The sequence below is a fragment of the Drepanopeziza brunnea genome (assembly GCF_022702325.1).
Source record: "Drepanopeziza brunnea f. sp. 'multigermtubi' strain 214-2 chromosome Unknown ctg2, whole genome shotgun sequence".
Classification (NCBI taxonomy): Eukaryota; Fungi; Ascomycota; class Leotiomycetes; order Helotiales; family Drepanopezizaceae; genus Drepanopeziza; species Drepanopeziza brunnea.
The window spans coordinates 591,458-609,533 of record NW_027094065.1 but is presented as its reverse complement, the minus strand read 5'-3'; the positions used below and the strand labels follow the sequence as shown (position 1 = coordinate 609,533).

The 18,076-nt window shown below is 49.6% G+C and overlaps 6 protein-coding genes across 6 annotated transcripts; 4 read left to right on the top strand and 2 right to left on the bottom strand.

Annotated features, from left to right (window-relative positions):
* Positions 1 to 2,601: 2,601 nt before the first annotated feature.
* On the top strand, positions 2,602 to 3,298 carry L3040_001387 (uncharacterized protein; the record flags this gene model as incomplete). Its single annotated transcript, XM_007292941.2, has 2 exons — positions 2,602 to 2,691; positions 2,762 to 3,298. The coding sequence occupies 2 exons, from the start codon at positions 2,602 to 2,604 to the stop codon at positions 3,296 to 3,298; spliced, it is 627 nt and encodes a 208-aa protein (XP_007293003.2).
* Positions 3,299 to 3,844: 546 nt separating this feature from the next.
* L3040_001386 (uncharacterized protein) lies at positions 3,845 to 4,972 on the top strand (the record flags this gene model as incomplete). The annotated part of the gene is made up of 1 exon (XM_066156720.1): positions 3,845 to 4,972. The coding sequence occupies one exon, from the start codon at positions 3,845 to 3,847 to the stop codon at positions 4,970 to 4,972; it is 1,128 nt and encodes a 375-aa protein (XP_066012745.1).
* Positions 4,973 to 6,359: 1,387 nt separating this feature from the next.
* Positions 6,360 to 11,199, bottom strand: L3040_001385 (uncharacterized protein; the record flags this gene model as incomplete). Its single annotated transcript, XM_007292937.2, has 13 exons — positions 6,360 to 7,281; positions 7,331 to 7,787; positions 7,836 to 8,040; positions 8,095 to 8,373; positions 8,421 to 8,564; positions 8,614 to 9,105; positions 9,157 to 9,653; positions 9,723 to 10,104; positions 10,158 to 10,596; positions 10,645 to 10,709; positions 10,768 to 10,797; positions 10,850 to 10,984; positions 11,038 to 11,199. 13 exons carry the CDS (start codon positions 11,197 to 11,199, stop codon positions 6,360 to 6,362), a joined length of 4,209 nt encoding a protein of 1,402 aa, XP_007292999.2.
* Positions 11,200 to 12,165: 966 nt separating this feature from the next.
* L3040_001384 (uncharacterized protein) lies at positions 12,166 to 13,498 on the bottom strand (the record flags this gene model as incomplete). Its single annotated transcript, XM_066156719.1, has 3 exons — positions 12,166 to 12,681; positions 12,782 to 13,436; positions 13,488 to 13,498. The coding sequence occupies 3 exons, from the start codon at positions 13,496 to 13,498 to the stop codon at positions 12,166 to 12,168; spliced, it is 1,182 nt and encodes a 393-aa protein (XP_066012744.1).
* Positions 13,499 to 14,202: 704 nt separating this feature from the next.
* L3040_001383 (uncharacterized protein) lies at positions 14,203 to 15,526 on the top strand (the record flags this gene model as incomplete). The annotated part of the gene is made up of 2 exons (XM_007292936.2): positions 14,203 to 15,045; positions 15,125 to 15,526. The coding sequence occupies 2 exons, from the start codon at positions 14,203 to 14,205 to the stop codon at positions 15,524 to 15,526; spliced, it is 1,245 nt and encodes a 414-aa protein (XP_007292998.2).
* A 389-nt stretch (positions 15,527 to 15,915) lies between these two features.
* On the top strand, positions 15,916 to 17,173 carry L3040_001382 (uncharacterized protein; the record flags this gene model as incomplete). Its single annotated transcript, XM_007292935.2, has 4 exons — positions 15,916 to 16,108; positions 16,165 to 16,820; positions 16,889 to 17,001; positions 17,116 to 17,173. 4 exons carry the CDS (start codon positions 15,916 to 15,918, stop codon positions 17,171 to 17,173), a joined length of 1,020 nt encoding a protein of 339 aa, XP_007292997.2.
* Between the last annotated feature and the right edge of the window lie 903 nt (positions 17,174 to 18,076).

Genomic DNA, 18,076 nt, shown 5'->3' with positions numbered 1-18,076 from the left:
CGTCGGTATCGGCGCTGACAAGTATGCACTATAGTACGATCCAAACGAAATACTACTATAAAGATATCAGCCGGTTCCGCCCTACCCAAACTTCACGCATCAAGATTATGAGGATCGTGGAGAAGACTGTCGAGCTAATTGAATTTCTAAAAGCACCGTGTCCATCTATCGTCGAAGCTCACGGAGGAATCAAGATGATTTTGCAACCCCTCTTTTCCCAGCCCTATCTATTCGCGCAAGCTATTGCTGGGTGTTCTTCGAAGGAGCGGGCTGCATACCGCTGTAAGTGGTCTGTCGCTTCAAGCCGATGACAAGGTCGACAATAAATTAAATAGCAACTTGACTGCGATACGATCCTACTCGTTGATCGCATTTTCCCACAGTGCTGCGTACCTACCTAGGTATCCATTCCACCTTTCCATGAGCCACGATATCGACTAGCTCGAAGCTTCGAACGCTTAAATAAAACCCCCTCGGCCTCCTCCCCTCAAAATATCCCTCCGGATTTCTCTTCCCATCTACACATCTCTTCTCCAAATCCTATCCAACTTGAAGCACTATACCTATACTTATGTCCGCCAGCCTTGCAAGTACGGTCCATCAAGCCATGAAAGATCTGGATCATGCTTTCAGGAAGGACCAGCACTTATCATTTACCGCTCAGGACGACAAGTAGTGGGATTCTGCGTGGAAAGCACGAACAGGTTTTCCCTTGCTTCATCGAGGTCTACTTCGCTACAGCAGATATTGGGGATTGAACAAGTGCAGGATGAAATTAAAAAGGCTAAGAAACTTAAGTTAAGGGCTACCTTATTTCACATTTCACCTCACTAACTGACTTTCTGTAGTCATTAGCGTAAACCTCATGCTCACATATGAGGGCCTCATTGATAGGACTACGATGGAGTATCAGGAGGTTGGGACTGCACGGGTTGGGTTTCTCGATAACTTGAGAAATACGCGAGCGAACATCGGTACGAGGTTCAGATCCATGGCGCCTCGTCGAAGGTTGCCGCAGTGATATCGATGGATTGAGAGACTTTCACTAGATGCAGGAAGTTCCTGGCCCAACTTGATCGATGCGAGCATTGGGAGGAAATTCCAAACGTTTAAACCCCAAAAATAACCCGGCTCAAGTGTGCACCATGCGATAGTTTCACATATTCAATTTGTCGCTCCAAAGGTTCTTCAAGATTTTCTGCAAAATGTTCTAGATATGAGCCTCACGTTAAACCTTTGGCTAACGTCAAAGGCAGGCAAACCGAAACATAATAGTTCGATATGGCTTCTCGGGCCGAACAGGACTGGCCAGGACTGTTACTGCTTCCCTCTCGATCTTCGCCTTCGAACTCTACACAGATTTGAACTCCCCGACCCTTCACACATCGGCCTGGATTGACAGGCGGAGAAAAACACTATCCCATTCATACACAACCCCAGCGTTCTTTTCCCTTTACAGATTATCCGAAAGAGAGGGTTTGTATTATCTTCTTTCTCCACGCTACACATCACCTTCCCGCACCTTGCAGAGCTCCGCTCCGACGTACTCAAATACCTCTCTCGAGCCCTCCTGGGCCGTCTCACAAGCTTAGATTTCACATACAGCCGACACTTAAAGCTTATAAACGCCTTTTTTTTTTAAAAAAAAAAACCCCCTCCCCCCAACCGATTCTTCGAAGCTGAAGATCTGAGAATTATTCTTAGCTCTAACGTATCCCAGAGCTCAGACGAGGATATCACATTGCAGCCGCGGGTTTTGTGCAATATGATTCTCATGTAGCCACGATGATTAGTTCTCTGAGTGTGTATCACACCAATGGGTGTGGAAGGGAATGTTTAGGTGTTGCTTTCGAGATTGCTGTTTGGGGATTCTGTCGGGCTGCTTGAGTTGTCGCGCTTCAGAGATCTGAGGGGGAAGGGAAAGAGCTGCTTTTGGCTGATATTCTTGTGGGTGAATAACAGGGCAGTTTTTTGTTCTTCGTTTTTGGACTCCTCGATAATTCACCTTTACAATCAATTCACCTGGGAACAAGCAGTTTAGTCGTTTGGGACATGGAGAAGCCCCGGGGCTGAGTTGGCAATATGCCAATGTCATGGAAGCAACTAGTCGAGAGAGAAAAGATGCTTGCTTTCGTAGGGATAGAATTACATTAACAATACGTGAGTCATGACTACTCGGACTTCTCGAGTCTTTCTTCCTTTGAAGTTTGATCTGCGAACCTGTAGTGGTAGAGAAATAACTGTGCAGAGTTCGAGTTCGTTTCCCGCGACTCTCGCTTAATCCGTTCTCACCTTTGGGAGACATCGTACGGTGAATTCCTCTGGACGAGACCGCATGCCACTTCTATCTTCTTCCAATTCACCAAGTTTGGGAAGAGAAGCTTAGCCGAGCGCACAACCAATTCTCTATTAGTATTTAAAGTCGTCTTCAATCCGTCCTTGCTCGATCTCTCACACACCAACACACTCAGTCCAGCACCTTCTCTCCACGGCGCGATTAACTTCAGAATCTTCCACGCCCCTAGGAGATATCTCGATCCATTCTACCCTTCCATAAACCCCCAGAACATACCGAAGCAAATAATTCATCCCGAAAAAGCCATGAGCGACCCCGCGTTCAACGAAGAGGGGCGACCAGATGAAGGCGTCTCCTACGGCGTCACCAGCGTCGACTCGGCGACGACCAGCCGCGTAAGTAACAGTCACGCCCCCCTCCCCATCAAGTAAGCCCTTTCGCAGCGAAGCTAACGCCCCCTTACAGAAGCGGCACCGCGAGCAATTCCCGGACTCGGACGAGCTCTTCGAGGAGCAGACGCGGTTCCAGCAGATCCGGAAAGAAATCGAGACCGTCTTCCTCGGCGAAGAGGAGCGCAAGTACAAAAAGGTCTGGAGAAAGAATTTTGAGAAGGCCAACCGGCGCGAGGCCAAGATGGACCTGGAGATGGAGAACCAGGTGGAGCTCCAGAAGCGGAGCCAGAGGCTCAAGGAGGAGATATGCACTGAGATCTTGGCGGAGTTGGAGAGGGAGAAGGAGAGGGTTAAGGAGCTTAAGGCGCGTTTGAAAGCTGCGCGGAGAGAGATTGGCGAGTTGAAGGCCGTTGCGGCAAAGGGGCTTACGGGTGGGGAAGGAGAGGTGTCTAAGGATGGTGGTGGTTTGGAGGCAGGAGTGATCGTTATTGACGATGAGGATGATGAGATCGATGGGGACGTAGATGATTACGAGGATGATGACGGGAGTGAGGGAGAGGGCAAGGGCGAGGATGAGGGCGAGGATGAGGGTGAGGGTGAGGAGGACTGATACTGTGCCGCGTCTAAACCTCTGAGAGCTGGTGGTATTACTCACGGCGATGCTTTGGGCGACTTTAAAATGAGCTTGGTGGTAAATGGTGGGCTGCGGTTGGTCATCGAGAACCGGCTTGGCCTTGTAACTTCTCACTAGAGTCAGCTTACTCGACAAATCACTCGTTCATTATGCAGGTATTAGCGTTTTATCAGCGAAAGCTGGTCTCTGGTAGGTATTGCAATGTGCCAGTATCATCATATCCTCGAGTGTTCCATGCTTCTGATATGATTCAAAAAAGAAGCGGTTCGCGAGCGGACTTTCGAATGGCCTCTTGCATTTACTCGATCCATTCAAGAGCTTGAAATGAGCTCAAAGATTCAGACAATGATTCAGACCCATGTGTAACCCTCGAGTTCGGAGTCCCAGGTGACTCTACTCGTATCCCAGGTGTGATCCAAAAAAGTATTTAACCTCTGGGCTCATGAGAGGAACGCCGAGCTTCTTCACAAGATCTCTTCTCTTTTATATCAAACTCTACACCAAACACCACAACGGAAAAACATGGTAGATGAACCCGTCAAGTCCAGAGGCTTGGACTCGAAGAACGGGGCCAAGAGAGACCGAGAGAAGGACCGGAAAAGAGATCCCAAGAATCGCGACAAAGACACAAAGCGCGAAGGCTCTCAAACTCCAAGCGGTAAGGGGTCGCTAAACAAGGTCAAGAAGCACGATGGTAACTTCGAAGATATCGCGAGGTCCGCGGTGCCACGTAGTAGCGCATTCCGAGATACGCCTCGAGTTTCGGAGCCCATTAAGAAGAAGAAGCAGCATAAGCCACCTCTCGAATTCGAGTCTGTCATTCCGCCCAAGCCGCCGGCTCCGACCCAAAACACCCATCGGCAACCGATGCACGCAGCTTCAGCTTCCACGTCGTCGGCCACCAAGATCATGACGGCGTACACCAGCCCCCAGGACATCGAGATGGCAGAGAGCCAACTGCGAATCCAGAGCTTGCATGGCGAAGAGCGCGTCCGACAAGAGAAGTGGGCGATCGAGAAGCTATCTCACCACGGCGCGTGTCCCGCGGGATACAAGTGGCATCCTTACAACAAGGGCGTGGATACGCGTGGTAGGCTTCTCGACGGCTATCGCTGTCGGGGTGGGAACCATATGATTACCCACGCCATAGTGGCTGGCGGGAGGAACGACTACTATTGCTCCGCCGCGAACCTGGCGTTCCTGGTACAGTTGCAATGGCAATGCACTGCTCTCAGTCCTCTTCAGACGCCGCCGCCTATGCGGTACCCTGGCATGCAAGCACCTTTGGGGATGATCATGGTCCTTGGCCAGCAGCAGTTCCAGCAAGTACAGATGCAGCAGCCGATGCATTTTATTCAGCAGCCTGGGCAGCCTATGTACCTCATACAACCTGGGCAGCCTACGCAACTCATACAACTCATGCAGCCTGCTCAAGTTCAACCTCCCCCTCCTCCTCCCCCTCAACTCCCACAAGCTCCACGGCCTCCTGCCGGCTATGACCTCTGGTATGGCCCCTTTCCTCTGACAACGACAGAAAAAGATGTACAAAGAAAAGCGCAGTCAAGAAAGCACGCCCAAGATCAGGGCGCCGAATTCGCTGCCTTTCCAGCAAATGGGTGCTCCCATCACCACGGTTCTGGCCCCAGGTGACGCCACAAATACGAGGATGCTGAACTACTTCAACGCCACTTATTTTCAATTTTTATTGAGAGAGAGTCGAGATACCAGGAGAGTGAGCGCAATGTCGTTGAGATGTGTAGTGTGATTGAAAGAGGACGCAATGAAATTCATGATTTTCTGTAACAAAATAAAGCGGGAATGTGACTGACTGCATGTTTACTTCTCGCGCTACTACGAGTTATCTGCCAGGCTTGCTGTGAATGCCTATGAATGGAATACGAAGGATAGACTCTCGTTTTCCACGCCATCATGAATTTACACCTCGATTTTGAGCATCAAAAAACATGGTAAGTCAAGAAAGAAAGGTCAAGCTTTGCTTCAATGCCTATCCATACATAACTAGATTAAGCCAGAACTGACGGCGATCCGTTCACTAAGAAAAAAGTTGTGATGTGATTAAATATTGAGCTAAGAAACAAACAGAGCTAGCAACGCATATAAAAATAAACACAAGACGAAGACAAAAAGCTACGGTATAACACCAGACAGGTACCTAGACAAAAGCAGAAAGGAAGAAGAGGAGGACCATACCCGTAGCATATTATATCAGTAATAGATAATACCATCTATCCTTTGTTAGTTAGTAACTTATTTACTTACGTCTGTCGTCATTACCCAGTCCGCCCAATTGCTACTTATCCCCCCATAAAAAAAAAACTCCAGTAAATCTTCTTCACGAATGAATACAACACCAGATTCAAAACGTCCCCGTAGATATCCATACTTTTCGCTACGTAACAAGGACGTAAGTCATCGGCTCGTAACAAAAAGTCCTCATATCCCCATCCCCTTGGCCTGAAAGTCTCGGTAAGTCTGCAACTAAAGCGCTCCTCAGTCTACGGAAGGAGCTCGAGTCTCAATATACCTGACTTGTAACACAGGACCAAACCTCAAGGCTTTGACTACCAATCATTGTAATACCTATCTGTACCAAATTCGAGGGTCTCGTAGCTGTGAAGCTATCGGATCTAAACGTGCCAGTGTGTGGAACTCAGACCCTTAACTGTCCGTTAATAGATCGATCCAGTGTTGAATTATTTTGATCAAGTCGTAACTTAAATGTAAACATGAATTTTTTATGACATAATATTGCTGCTAAAGGGGACTCTCGTGAAATATCTGCGTTGTATACCTATATACCATCACAACGACCATAAAATCAAACGCGCTTTCTCTCCCTTTCCCGCAAACTATGCTTCATACAAAATACAACCAGACACAATCCACGGTGTACTCCGCCCAATGCATGAATGTTTACTCTCATATCCATATCCATTCTTCCCTCTACCCTCCATTCCCTTTGATAAGTATCTCGTATTTCCTCGTATCTCGTCGTACCTCGTTCGTTTCTTCCCTCTCAAGACCACTTGATCTCCCCACTCGGTTGTCGTGCCCTGCGTTTCGAGTTGAGTAGGGGCGCTGTTCCGCCATTTGCAGGCCCAGGTGCAGACGAAGCTCCAGAACGTGATTGAGGCCTCGTAAGACGTACGCCGTTACCGTTCTCTCTTCGGTTAGATGTTGAGGTCGATGTTGGTCCATCGCCGCCCGACACGTTAACCAACGAGGACTTCGATCCACGGGCCATGGATGTACGAGGTAACCGGCTTTTGCCCAATGAAGAGTTGTTGGGCATCTCAGCGCTCGTTCGCCGAACCGTCTGAGGACCCTCTCTACTTCTCGGGCGGTAAATCATTGAATCGGTGCCGCTAGACGGTGCGGCCATGCGACGGGGTGTTACGTTTCCTTCTATAAAAGTTGATTTTGACCGGTTCATGTGAGTCGGTGTGAGGGGCATCGATGCACTGTTTTGCAGTGAAGGCGGTGTGAATGTCCGCCGAATCTGACCAGGACGTGGGCGAGCACCACTTCCACAATCCGAGTCTCTGTCCAGATTCGCTTTTACGAGCTCGCTGGCCATGTTTCGCACCAACACAGCATTGTCGCCGTCGGCTAGACGCTGAATGGCCTCGAATAAACCGTGGTTCGGGACGTTGCCAGCTATTTCGTCACTTGTATCACATATGCTGCGGACGATACGAAGCAAATTCAACCGGACGACTGCCTTCTTGTGGTTGAGTTTCTGGAGAATGCCAGAAAACATATCTGATCGAGCAAGGGAGGCAGCGATAGGTGAGCTGAGTCGGAGAAGCTTTTGCAGCGGCTCGAGAAGATTGTTATCGAAAGCACTCGCTCTAGGTGCATTAAAACACTGGACGATAGCTTCTGTAAAGTTACCTTCGAGTAAACATTTCTCGACCTTGGCGGTTTCTTCTTGAAGCCTTGCATCCATGTCAGTAAGGAACGGAGAAACAATACCGTGAGACGTACCATATAAAAATGGCATCCAAGGCCGTGACCTGCCAGTATTGGTCTTCCAAAAGCGTCACATAAAACTGCAGGCCCTTGTTTTGCCACAGATATTTTCTTCCCACCTTTCCGGAATGAGCCATGTCACAAAGGATAGGTAGTGCGAATTCCTTCGGCGGTCTCTTGGTCTTCATGATCCGAAGTAACAATGGGATGATGTCATTGATAGCTGCATCTTCCTGTCGTACTTTGCTGAGTCGACATAGATTGTACATAGTATTGAGAACTTGGTTGGAGATCTCTCGGAAATGTGCAGTATCCTTCTTCATGCTCGAACCTAAGAGGTCGATTAAGAGCTCGATAGCATTGGCAGAGTGCAAGCTATCAAGAGTAGTCGACAACATAGACAAATTCTTGATAAACTTGAGCATGGTAATTTGATGGACCGGTGTCATTCTTCGGAGGTCCTTCAGGACGCCTGATTTTCATTAGCAGGGTTTGAAGCTAAATAGGCGGATAGCCTTACGCTTCAACACCACACGGTCTGCCACAACTTCCTTAACGTAATTTTCTGCCTGTGAGAACAAGTAGAAAATGTTGACAATTCGACCCTCGACCAGTTCAGAAAGCTCGTCGTCCTCGTCAAGAACGCGGTCCAAAACCAACGCCAATGGAGATAAGATCTTGCTCCTCGAGAAGATGCGACAGAAGTCGTTCTTTGGAGTCGGGCCCTAACTCTGTCAGCATTGGAGAGTTCAAGTGAAAAGTGGGATGTTTCGGCATACCTGCAGCTCAAATACGTTCCAGATCCCATTCACACCAATCAACACCAAGTCTCTGGCCTCATCATAGTCCTCGTCAAGAAACTCGACGAGCACGTTAAGACCGCCAGCACTGACAAACATCTGAAGCGTAAGTGTTGATGTCTGATACATTTGCCGCACAAAAGCAGCAGCTTCTAATCGAATCTCGTTCGAATATTGTCTCGCTGCGAACTTCGTGATGATTGGTATACCACCAACGAAGCATAGATTTTCTTGGATTTCGACGTCGTTCAGGATAATCTAGCATACGATCAACAATGATCGGAAGTGGCTAGGGAGCGACCTACCGTATTGACCACTTTCAGTAGCCGCAGTATCATACTTTGCCGGCTTTTGACAGTGCAAGGTTCCAGAATCTCCAAGATAGGGAGCATTCCGTGCGCACTTATAATGAGGCTCTTTGCATCAGCTGACTCGTAGAGAACATCAAGCTTTGACTTTGTTAGTTAAATGTTTCCTTCCTTCTCGGGGAAGACTTACCAGTTGTTCAGATACATCAGCAATTGTGTCGTGTTCTTCAGTCACCTTCAAGGAGCTCACCAAGCCCTCAACTAAAGTAATAAGTCTTGCATGTTTGTCTCGAGCAATGTTGGCTTGCAGATCCATCTCATCAAAGCCCTGCTCTAACGACGCGAACGGGTCGTCCTCATCGTCCTCGTCACCAAGCCACGAGTTGTTCGAGAGTTTGGATTGCAGCATGAGCTCTCCGACCCCAATTTCGGAGCCTCGGTCACTCTCATCCTTCTCTACAATGGCATCGCTCTTACCAAATATATCCGAGAAGTCCTCGTCGTCTTCGTCTTCAGCATATCTCTGAATTTCAACTGAAGATCTTGTTCTGCGCATGGCCTGCTCTTCCCGAGGTGCGGGTTTTCTTCTTATAGTCCCGTTGACGACCGCTGTTGGCTGAGCTGATCGGGGAAGGCTTGTGAGATCGGAGGGATGAAAGAGCTTTGGTGAAAGGGCGTCATCCTGATCATGTTGTTAGCATAAAGATTAGTTCCAGTCACCATTTTACCTTACCTTAATGGTAGTCAGTCGCCGGTCGAATACACTGTCGTTGTCTATGAACAAATCCGAGTAATCTTCAACAGCCTGCTCCCGATACATTGTTGCCGGTCTCTCAGGGAGAGCGAATTTACGTTCTGCTTGAGCTTTGACGGGAGATTTCGGTCGAGGTGGATCACTTCTGGAAGTCTTTCTCGAGGGAGGCTTGAGAGCCGGAGCTGGTCTCATATCTTGTGTAACAACGGTTGACTTTATTCGATATGGGCGAATGGTTTCTAGCTCGTGACTATCGGGCTCCACGTGCTTCCGTGGAGCCTTGATAGTAACCAGATCACCTTCAAAATTGTTGTCCCAATTATCGTTCTCATCATTGGTCATGTCAAAGGACGCGAATGCCTTGAGACGGTCAGAGGAAAACATGCCGCCAAAGTTGTCGTGTGGCTTGAACTGAGGCAAATGCAAAGCACTCGGCGATATCGAAGTTGCAAAATCATCGTCCCAGTTGTCATCGGCTATGAAGAACTTCAATACCCATATCTTTCTAGATTTCTCAGCTGTGTGGGGGTTTCGACATCACATACCTGTGGTCTCTGGAGAACGAAAAGCTTCCGCTTGAGTTTTAGGCTTCGCTAATGAAAGTGGGCCTTTTGCCGGAGCAATCAACCCTGCCACCTGTTGGTCATTGTGAATGTTACGGAGTGGAGGATCTCGTCTAGTAGGTGGTGGACTGGCAACAGTTGATCTGGCTGATGCACGAAAAGAGCCGCCACCTGTTGGGGATTTCAACGCCTCGTTCCACTGCTTGACCTCCTCAACAGCTTCGCTAAAATTGGCAGGGGGTTTAGCGACAGGAGCATCAGTCCGGCGAGAGCCTACGATCCAAGCATGCTTTAGAAGTTTCCGGGCCGATACTCTGAGATTGGGATCCTTTTGGAAACATTGCATGAGAAAGTCCCGTGCAGCCTGTCAGAGATCAGTCAATGGACATTAGCATGTCATGATGAAATACGACTTACTGGCGAGACTCCCTCTGGCAACGGTGGGTGGTCATCGTTGACGATGGCAAACAAGGCGGGCATAGGAGCCAATTTGTGGTAAGGAGGCTTCCCTTCCAGCAATTCAATAACAGTGCACCCCAAACTCCAGATATCAGACGCAGGTGTTGCACCAGATAACTGGATGATCTCGGGAGCCATCCAATATGGAGTTCCCACAACCTGTGCTTCCTTGTCCGCTCCAGCAAGTGTGCTTGTCGAAACACCAAAATCTGCAAGTTTGACCTTGCCATCTTTCGTCGTGAGAATATTGGCTCCTTTTATGTCCCGATGAATAACACCTTGGTCGTGGAGGTACTGAAGTCCAAGAAGTATTTGGCCCATGTAGACACCGACCAGGTTTTCTGGGAACTTTCCGTAACTTTTGCATATTGAATGTAGAGATCCGTTCTCGCAGTATCTTGACAATAGAGTCAGTGCGGGTTACGACTACAAATCTAGAACTTACTCAAGAATGATATTTAGACAGTCTGACGACTTGACGAAACCTAAATATTTGACAATGTTGTCATGCTAATGCAGGTTAGCAGTAGCTTGATCATCTCTCATCATCGTAGGTCCCAGCACTCACATGGAGGTTCTTCAAAAGGTCGATTTCTGCCTGGAAATTACATATCAGCTGCGTCCTCGTACCAGTTTTGATCTTGCCGTACCTCGATCATTCGCAACTCGCTCTTGGGAAGATCTCCAAGCTTTATCTGCTTAACAGCCACAGCCTCTCCCGTCCCCCAGTTGAAAGCCTTGTAAACCGATCCAAAAGCTCCCTTGCCTAAGCATTCTCCTAGACGCTGTCCCCAGGTATCAGCGTTTGTCCTGCACCCCTCCAACGATCTTGACCTACGTAGTCCTTCAGCCCTGGATCCTGAACGGCCTTGTCGACCTTCCCCGCGCTGCCATCTTTTCTCGGGGTGCCCGGCGCCCTCTCTACTCTCCCGTGCCCGTTGCTACCTCCTGATCTACCATTCGTCTGCCGGTCCGACGCGGAGGGAGGATGGGAGACCATATCGTCGAGGCCCGCAGGAACGGGTCTCAAAGGAAGGACTGGAGAGGTCGAATGCTTTGGCAGGTAGGGGATCTCATCCCAACCATGGATGCTCGCGTGTATGGACCTGGTCCTTGTTTTCGAACCGCGGTATCGCACGCTATCGCGGGATTGAGAGGATTTAGTATTGCCTGGGTCGTAGATTGGGGCGGGTGTTGGGCTGGCTGGCCTGGTATCTGGTCGGCGGAAGATGGCGAGGGCGGAAGCCCTGATTTACTCAGGTATGAGGCGCTGGTAGGCAGTGGAAACTACCTAGATTGGCGGCTCGAATGCCGCATCCTCTGCCGGTGCGTCAATATTCCGGTTCCTGTTCCTGTTTTCGGGCAAAAATGTTCGATGTTGGTGGCTCTCGAGAAATTGGCAATGTCAAATTGGCGAGCAAGGACCTTGTAAGGCTGAAGGCGGATGGATTCATATACCGGTACAGTACGCAGTAATGTCCAGATCGCGATGTTCAGAGCTGCCTACGTTATTGGACTTGCTGAAACCGCCACAGGTCAAATGCACCCATTACCTATTGGTTTTGCTTTTTCGGTCTTGTTAGTAACATAAAACCATACATGTTCCGCGGGTCTACGGTATCAGTAGGCCGAGGTCGTTATGATCAAGTACACACACATATGGACAAAGTGCATCATTTTGCAAGACAATGTGATCAATTGAGGGCTCCGTCATATGGACGTATTCGTTGTTTCTCCCGAAGGAGAAATGCTCCTCTCTGCTCCCAATCCAGCCGTCCATGAATACCAGATAGCTCCGAATCTATCTTTGGAACCCAATGACGTCCATTGTTCTGGGAGGAAAGCTTGCACGGTTTTGGTAGTCAACACAGGCTATAATACAAACAACATCGACGCAGTTTCGAATATCCGCAGGGAATCTTGATTAGAGAGTAGAGAGCCTCATAGACCATCCTCAGTTCGTGGGTCAGGGACTTCTGCTCGGTCCAGCTACAAGTGAGGTTTCCGGGACGTCATCTCTGCGCGCGATTCGAGAGATCATCCCATGAATACCTCTCGTCAAGTGGTCCGTCTCGTTTCGTGAAGCCCGATCTAAATTCGCAGTAACAACTTCTGCATATGATCTCCAAAAGCGGTCTCTCCTATTTCCGCTGTAATCTTGAAGCCTATAATAAGGTTCCTCATCATCATCGGTGTTCGATCCATCTGATACCTCACATTCGTGCTCCGCTCTAGTGGAAGAGGACCCGGAAGACGTCGCTGCGGCTGCCGCTGCGGAAGTGGAAACAAATGATGATCCCGCGCTTGGCGGTTGAGGATCGGGTGTAATGCTTGTAAGCAGCGTATCCCAAGCAGCACCTCCTTCAGGGCTCAAACTTCGGTCTCGATCACCCAGTCCATCCAACCGAGCCTGTCGAGCCAATCTTCGCAATCTTTCCCGGTTACTTGCGGTCTGATTCAGCGCATGAACTCTTTCTGGGGTCTAATTTGGAAGTCAGTATACTCCCATAAATGTCTACTCGATAAGGAAAAACAATGTACCGTGCAAGCACAAATGAGAGTTCTGGGGCTGCGGGGCTTACTTCTGTATGTGATGACCCACTGAAAGTGAAAGGGAAACTGATATCAGGCTCCTCCAGGGTTCGGCGGGGCGGGGAGTCACTGAGTCGGGTGGGTTGGTGAGAGGGCGAAAGAACTGGAGTCAAAGACGTAGAGGGCCTAGGAGGGTCCATTCTACTCAGATAAGCCAAATCGCTATCGGTGTACGGGGGCGTTGCCGCGTGGTTCCTTCGTCCTATTCTCCGAAGATCTTGTCCCATCTGTCGCATCCGGTGGACTTCTCTCTGTCTCTCTCTTACATCGACAGCATAATCTCTCGACTCGGGCACTGGTGGCATCAGAGGACCGTCCTCGCCGTTGGATGTTCGTTGCCTTTCGAAACCGAGGGGATCACGCGCTCTGACACGCTGTTCATCCATCATGCGCAGTGACCTCAACTGCGGAGATTCTGAAAAAGTCATCTCGGTCTCAAGGGAGTATGAAGGCCTTTGAGCCTCTGGCAGATCATCGTCCTCTGGCTCCATTCCCAGTATGCGACGCCTGCGCGCCTCGGCCATACGCGGATGAGGATGAGGTACTCGCATTGCTCGTTGTCTTCGTATCGAGGATCGTGGGCCAGCTGCAGTCTTCTCCGCTGCTTTCGACGCGACCTCGGGCTGGATAGGGGTTTTAAATAGACTTGGATCTGGATGAGCGGCGCATGTAAGGTAGGAAGGATCATGAACTCACGGCAGACCCATGTTCGCGCGGATGGGAGATATCGGGACGAGGTAGAAAGTAAGGAGTCTGGTGGTGGTAAAGGAATGTTTGCGACAGCGATTATTCGGGATCTGATGGGTTTTTGGATGATCTCGATGATGGGGACGGAGGTTGATGCAATTTTTGGGGTGTTTGTGATGCGGGCGGCGGCGGGTCAGAAACTCCGCAGGCGGATCTAGGTACGTATCTGATCGGCTTTGGCTGGGGTTCTGCAAGTCATTGTGGGGCGGCAGGGATCGAACTTGGAGTCGACGACCTCAGCTCAAGCTCGTCTGATCAATTTTTGATTCACCAGTAAATATATAAATGTATAGCTTGCCAACATTACCTACTACCACGATGAAAAGGACTTTAGCTACGGCTAGATCCGACTTTTAGGTAGCTCTGGTCCAGCCAACGCTTATTGAAAGGAGAAAGCAGTCTATCACTCTCGCATATACTCGTGAAAGAAGACGCTATTGATTTACTTCGTGGAAGGGGAAGTAGGTAGGCCCAAGTAGAACCGATCTACCTGCACAGAATTTCGGTCTGTTAGACAGACTATCCTGCTTAACTTGCTAGCTAGCTACCCTCATGGGAAGCCAGCCGGCCTCGAAAGATTTACGGAAAGAGGCTCTCTCGAGCGAAAGGAAGAAGGACCTGGGCTGATATATACTTGACGACCAGAAGTCACGATACATACAAAATGATCGAGCTCGGATTATCGCGTATTAGCACGCTTCTCAGACACACCCCTCAATCATGGAAAGCCATTCATGTCGCGGGAACCAACGGCAAAGGATCAATATGCGCCTACCTCTCCGCCATGCTACAAGCCAGCGGAGTCCGCTGTGGTCGATTCACATCTCCTCACCTGATCGACCGCTGGGACTGCATCACCGTCGATGAGAAGGCTGTCGAGGAATCCGTATTCATGGAAGCGGAAGAATTAGTACTCAAGAGGAACCAAGCCGAAAGTATTCAGGCATCGGAATTTGAACTTCTCACAGCGACGGCTTTCGAGGTCTTCGCGAAAGAGAAGATTGAGATGGGTGTGGTAGAAGTTGGACTTGGTGGCCGGCTGGACGCAACGAATGCGATGGAGAAGAAATCCGTAACGATCATAACGAAGATTGGTCTGGATCACCAGTCGTTCTTGGGGAACACCATCGAAAAGATTGCCCGCGAGAAGGCGGGTATCATGAGGCCTGGTGTTCCGTGTGTCATGGATAGCACGAATCCCCCATCAGTACAAAAAGTAGTGCAGGACTATGCGAAGGAGATTGGAACAGATGTGGTGCTTAGCTCTACAGATTCAGCTTTCCTGGAAGAGCTGTCCAAGGACGCCTTTGAGCCTCACCAATGGCAAAATCTTGCTTGCGCTTATACAGCCTTCCACTTGGCATATACAAAACTCGAGTCTCCACTGCATCGACTGCTGCCAGCAGTCCAGAACATCAAATGGCCTGGGCGTCTGCAGACTTTGAGTATCAGAAGCCTCACTGGACGACATGAAGCTATTCTTCTTGACGGAGCCCACAACGCCCAAGTTAGTATAATACATACCCCCTTAACTTAGCGGATGCACCCCGGCTCCATCTCGCTGCATGCTAAATATCTATGAACAGTCAGCCGAAGCCCTCGGCACATACGTCGAGAACAGACTCCGAAAAGACAAGCAAAAAGTCACATGGGTACTCGCCGCCTCGCAGGGCAAAGAACTAGACGGTATTCTCAAGCCGCTTCTAAAACCTCAAGACTGTGTAGCAGCAGTCAACTTCGGACCTGTCGACGGAATGCCTTGGGTTCAGTCCGCGCATACCCCCGAGATCTCGCAGGCCGCTCTTGATGCTGGCATAGACCCCGGGCGCTGCTATGATGCTGGTGATAACCTGCCTGGCGCGCTGCAATGGGCTGCTACTGTCGCTGGGGACGGCCCGATCGTAATCGCGGGAAGCCTTTACCTTGTGTCGGATTTGCTACGACTTCTGCGAGGCGCAGAGCGTGTAAAGTCTCAGTTCCTGATATGAACATCTCAGATCAAAGCCGCTGCTTTCTCTACATCCCATGTTGCTACCATGTATCTCATTTCATCGATTGATTATCGTCTGCTTAACTTACTCGGATATATCCTAAGGAGGTTTGAAAATACGTTTCGGCATACCCATCTGGAAACGGGACTACGGTCGACAGCCATCTAGGATTTCACGAGAACCTTGGTTTCAAAAGTCAGCCGCTATCCCACTTTTGAATGCATTCCGGGCATAACTATTCCGTTGCGACTCTACAAGCCAATGCCATTTCCCTTTCCAGCCTCTATCTAGTATATCAAGTCTCTCACTGCGATAAAATTTGACAATAGTTCGTTCCTCTTCGACGATATCGCAAGCACGTGATATAACATATTAACCATACCATCATGGCGACCAAAGCAAATGTTCTCCTAGTCGGGAGTGGAGGAGTTGGGACGATGGCAGCTTACAACCTGGAAGCTGGGGGTTTAGCTACAGTCACAGCTGTGCTACGATCAAATTACCAAGCAGTCCTGGATAACGGCTTCAGCATCACCTCGCTAGACCACGGTGAGATCAAAGCCTGGAAGCCAACAACCTGTAACCGACCCCCCCCCCCACCAAGAAATCTACCAAGTACCAACTAACAGATACAGTGATAAACGCCATCCCAAAAGCGGGAAAAGACACGCCCGCGTTCGACTTCATAGTCGTCACCACCAAGAACATCGCCGATATCCAGCCCACCGTAGCCGAGCTGATCGCGCCCGCAGTAACAGAGGGCCAAACCACCATCGTACTCCTCCAAAACGGCCTCAACATCGAGAAACCGCTCATAGCCGCCTTTCCCCGGAACGCAGTCCTGTCAGGCGTCTCGCTCATTGGGGCAACCGAAATATCCCACGGCGTCATAGTGCACGACGATGCCGACCGCCTCGTAGTCGGCGCCTTTACCAACCCCAACATCCCCGTTTTAACCAGCGTCACAGCAGCCAAGAGGTTCGTCGAGATCTACGGGGCCTCTGGCAAAGTCGTGTGCACACACGACGAAAATGTAGGTTTCGTCAGATGGAGGAAGTTGGTTTATAACGCGTGTTATAACTCGGCCTGCTCAGTCGTGAGGACGGACACGAGTCGGATGCGGTACTACAAGTTCCCGATCGAGGAGGTGGTCAGGCCATTGATGCTGGAGATTATCGCCATTGCGAAGGCGGCAGGGCACGACTTGCCGGAGGATATCGCGGACGCGATGATCCACTGTGATCCCGAAGATACCTTTTTCAAGCCGAGCATGCAACAGGATACTGAAAAGGTCGGTGTTGAGATCTTGAGAGATGAGTAAACGTCAACCGAGTGAGCGCTAACGACGAGCTGGGCTAGGGCAACTTTACCGAGTTTGAGAATATTGTCGGCGAGCCGCTGAGGGAGGCAGAGAAGTTGGGTGTGCCAGCTCCGAATCTGAGGATGATGTACGGGCTGCTGAAAATTCTACAGTATGGTTACCCTGTTCAAAGCTTTCTTCCCATCATGAGAGGATCAAGGCACTTCTGGTGCCCATTTGACTTCCAAATATTGAATTCCTAACTGTCTAACATCATTGCTCGCAGGTGGAAGACGAAAGAGACCAAAGGGCTTGTGAAGTTACCTGTATCCCCACCAGCCTGAGGGGGGAGGGGAGGACTTCAAGCACCTTTAGAATAATTTCATCAACCAAGCCAGATTGTGGACTGTGAAGATGTGAGAGCTGGCTGGCATGCTCGGATGGAGGCTATGCTGGGTATGCCCGTACGTGCGAAACACATAGCAGAATATACTTCGTCTCTGAGTAAGAAGATGGAAAGAAAAGAGTAATAAGGAGCCTAAATGTATGAGGTCTTCTCTGAGGTTTGCAGCGCAAGTAGCCTCACATGGCGGGAGTGGACGAAACTACCATCCATACCTCTCAGCAAGTGCACCCTATATTGGGTTGCAAAGCAAGTTCCGAGACCAAGAAACTATGAGTGAGATACCGGTATCGTTATGTGAACTTCCAATTCGTATTGACAACGAATCAATCTCCTGGCTCGAAACACCCACTCACCCACCACTGAGGAGGAAGAGGAGGAGGAGGAGGCCCGCGGCTTCCAGAGTGACCGACCGTCTCTAAAAAAAAGGCAAACAAACCTTCAAGCTCGATCAACAAAAGAAAGCGTTTTCTTGCGTGACCTGAAGACATTTCGAATCAAGAATCAAGAATTGAGATGAGAGAACAGAACATGGAGTTGGGATACTGGAAGACGTTGTCCCCTCGTAGAACATTCTTTTGCGCCGCCTGTACAGCCAGACCCCGCGGCAGAAGGCTTGAAAGTCTAGTTGCTAGGCCCGTCTCGCAGTCTCTTACTAAACAGCGAGGAATCGAGGAATTCAGTTGATGTGTAGGAGAAGCCTTCAAGAGATCCCTAGCCCGTCCATCGTGTCTTTCCTGTAGATAGGTTAGCGGAAGTAGGCGTCTTGTTCACAAACAAGAGACGGACTAGAAGGGCAGTTCTGGAGCCGAACTCGCATTGAGCCATCTGCAAGTCTTTAGAA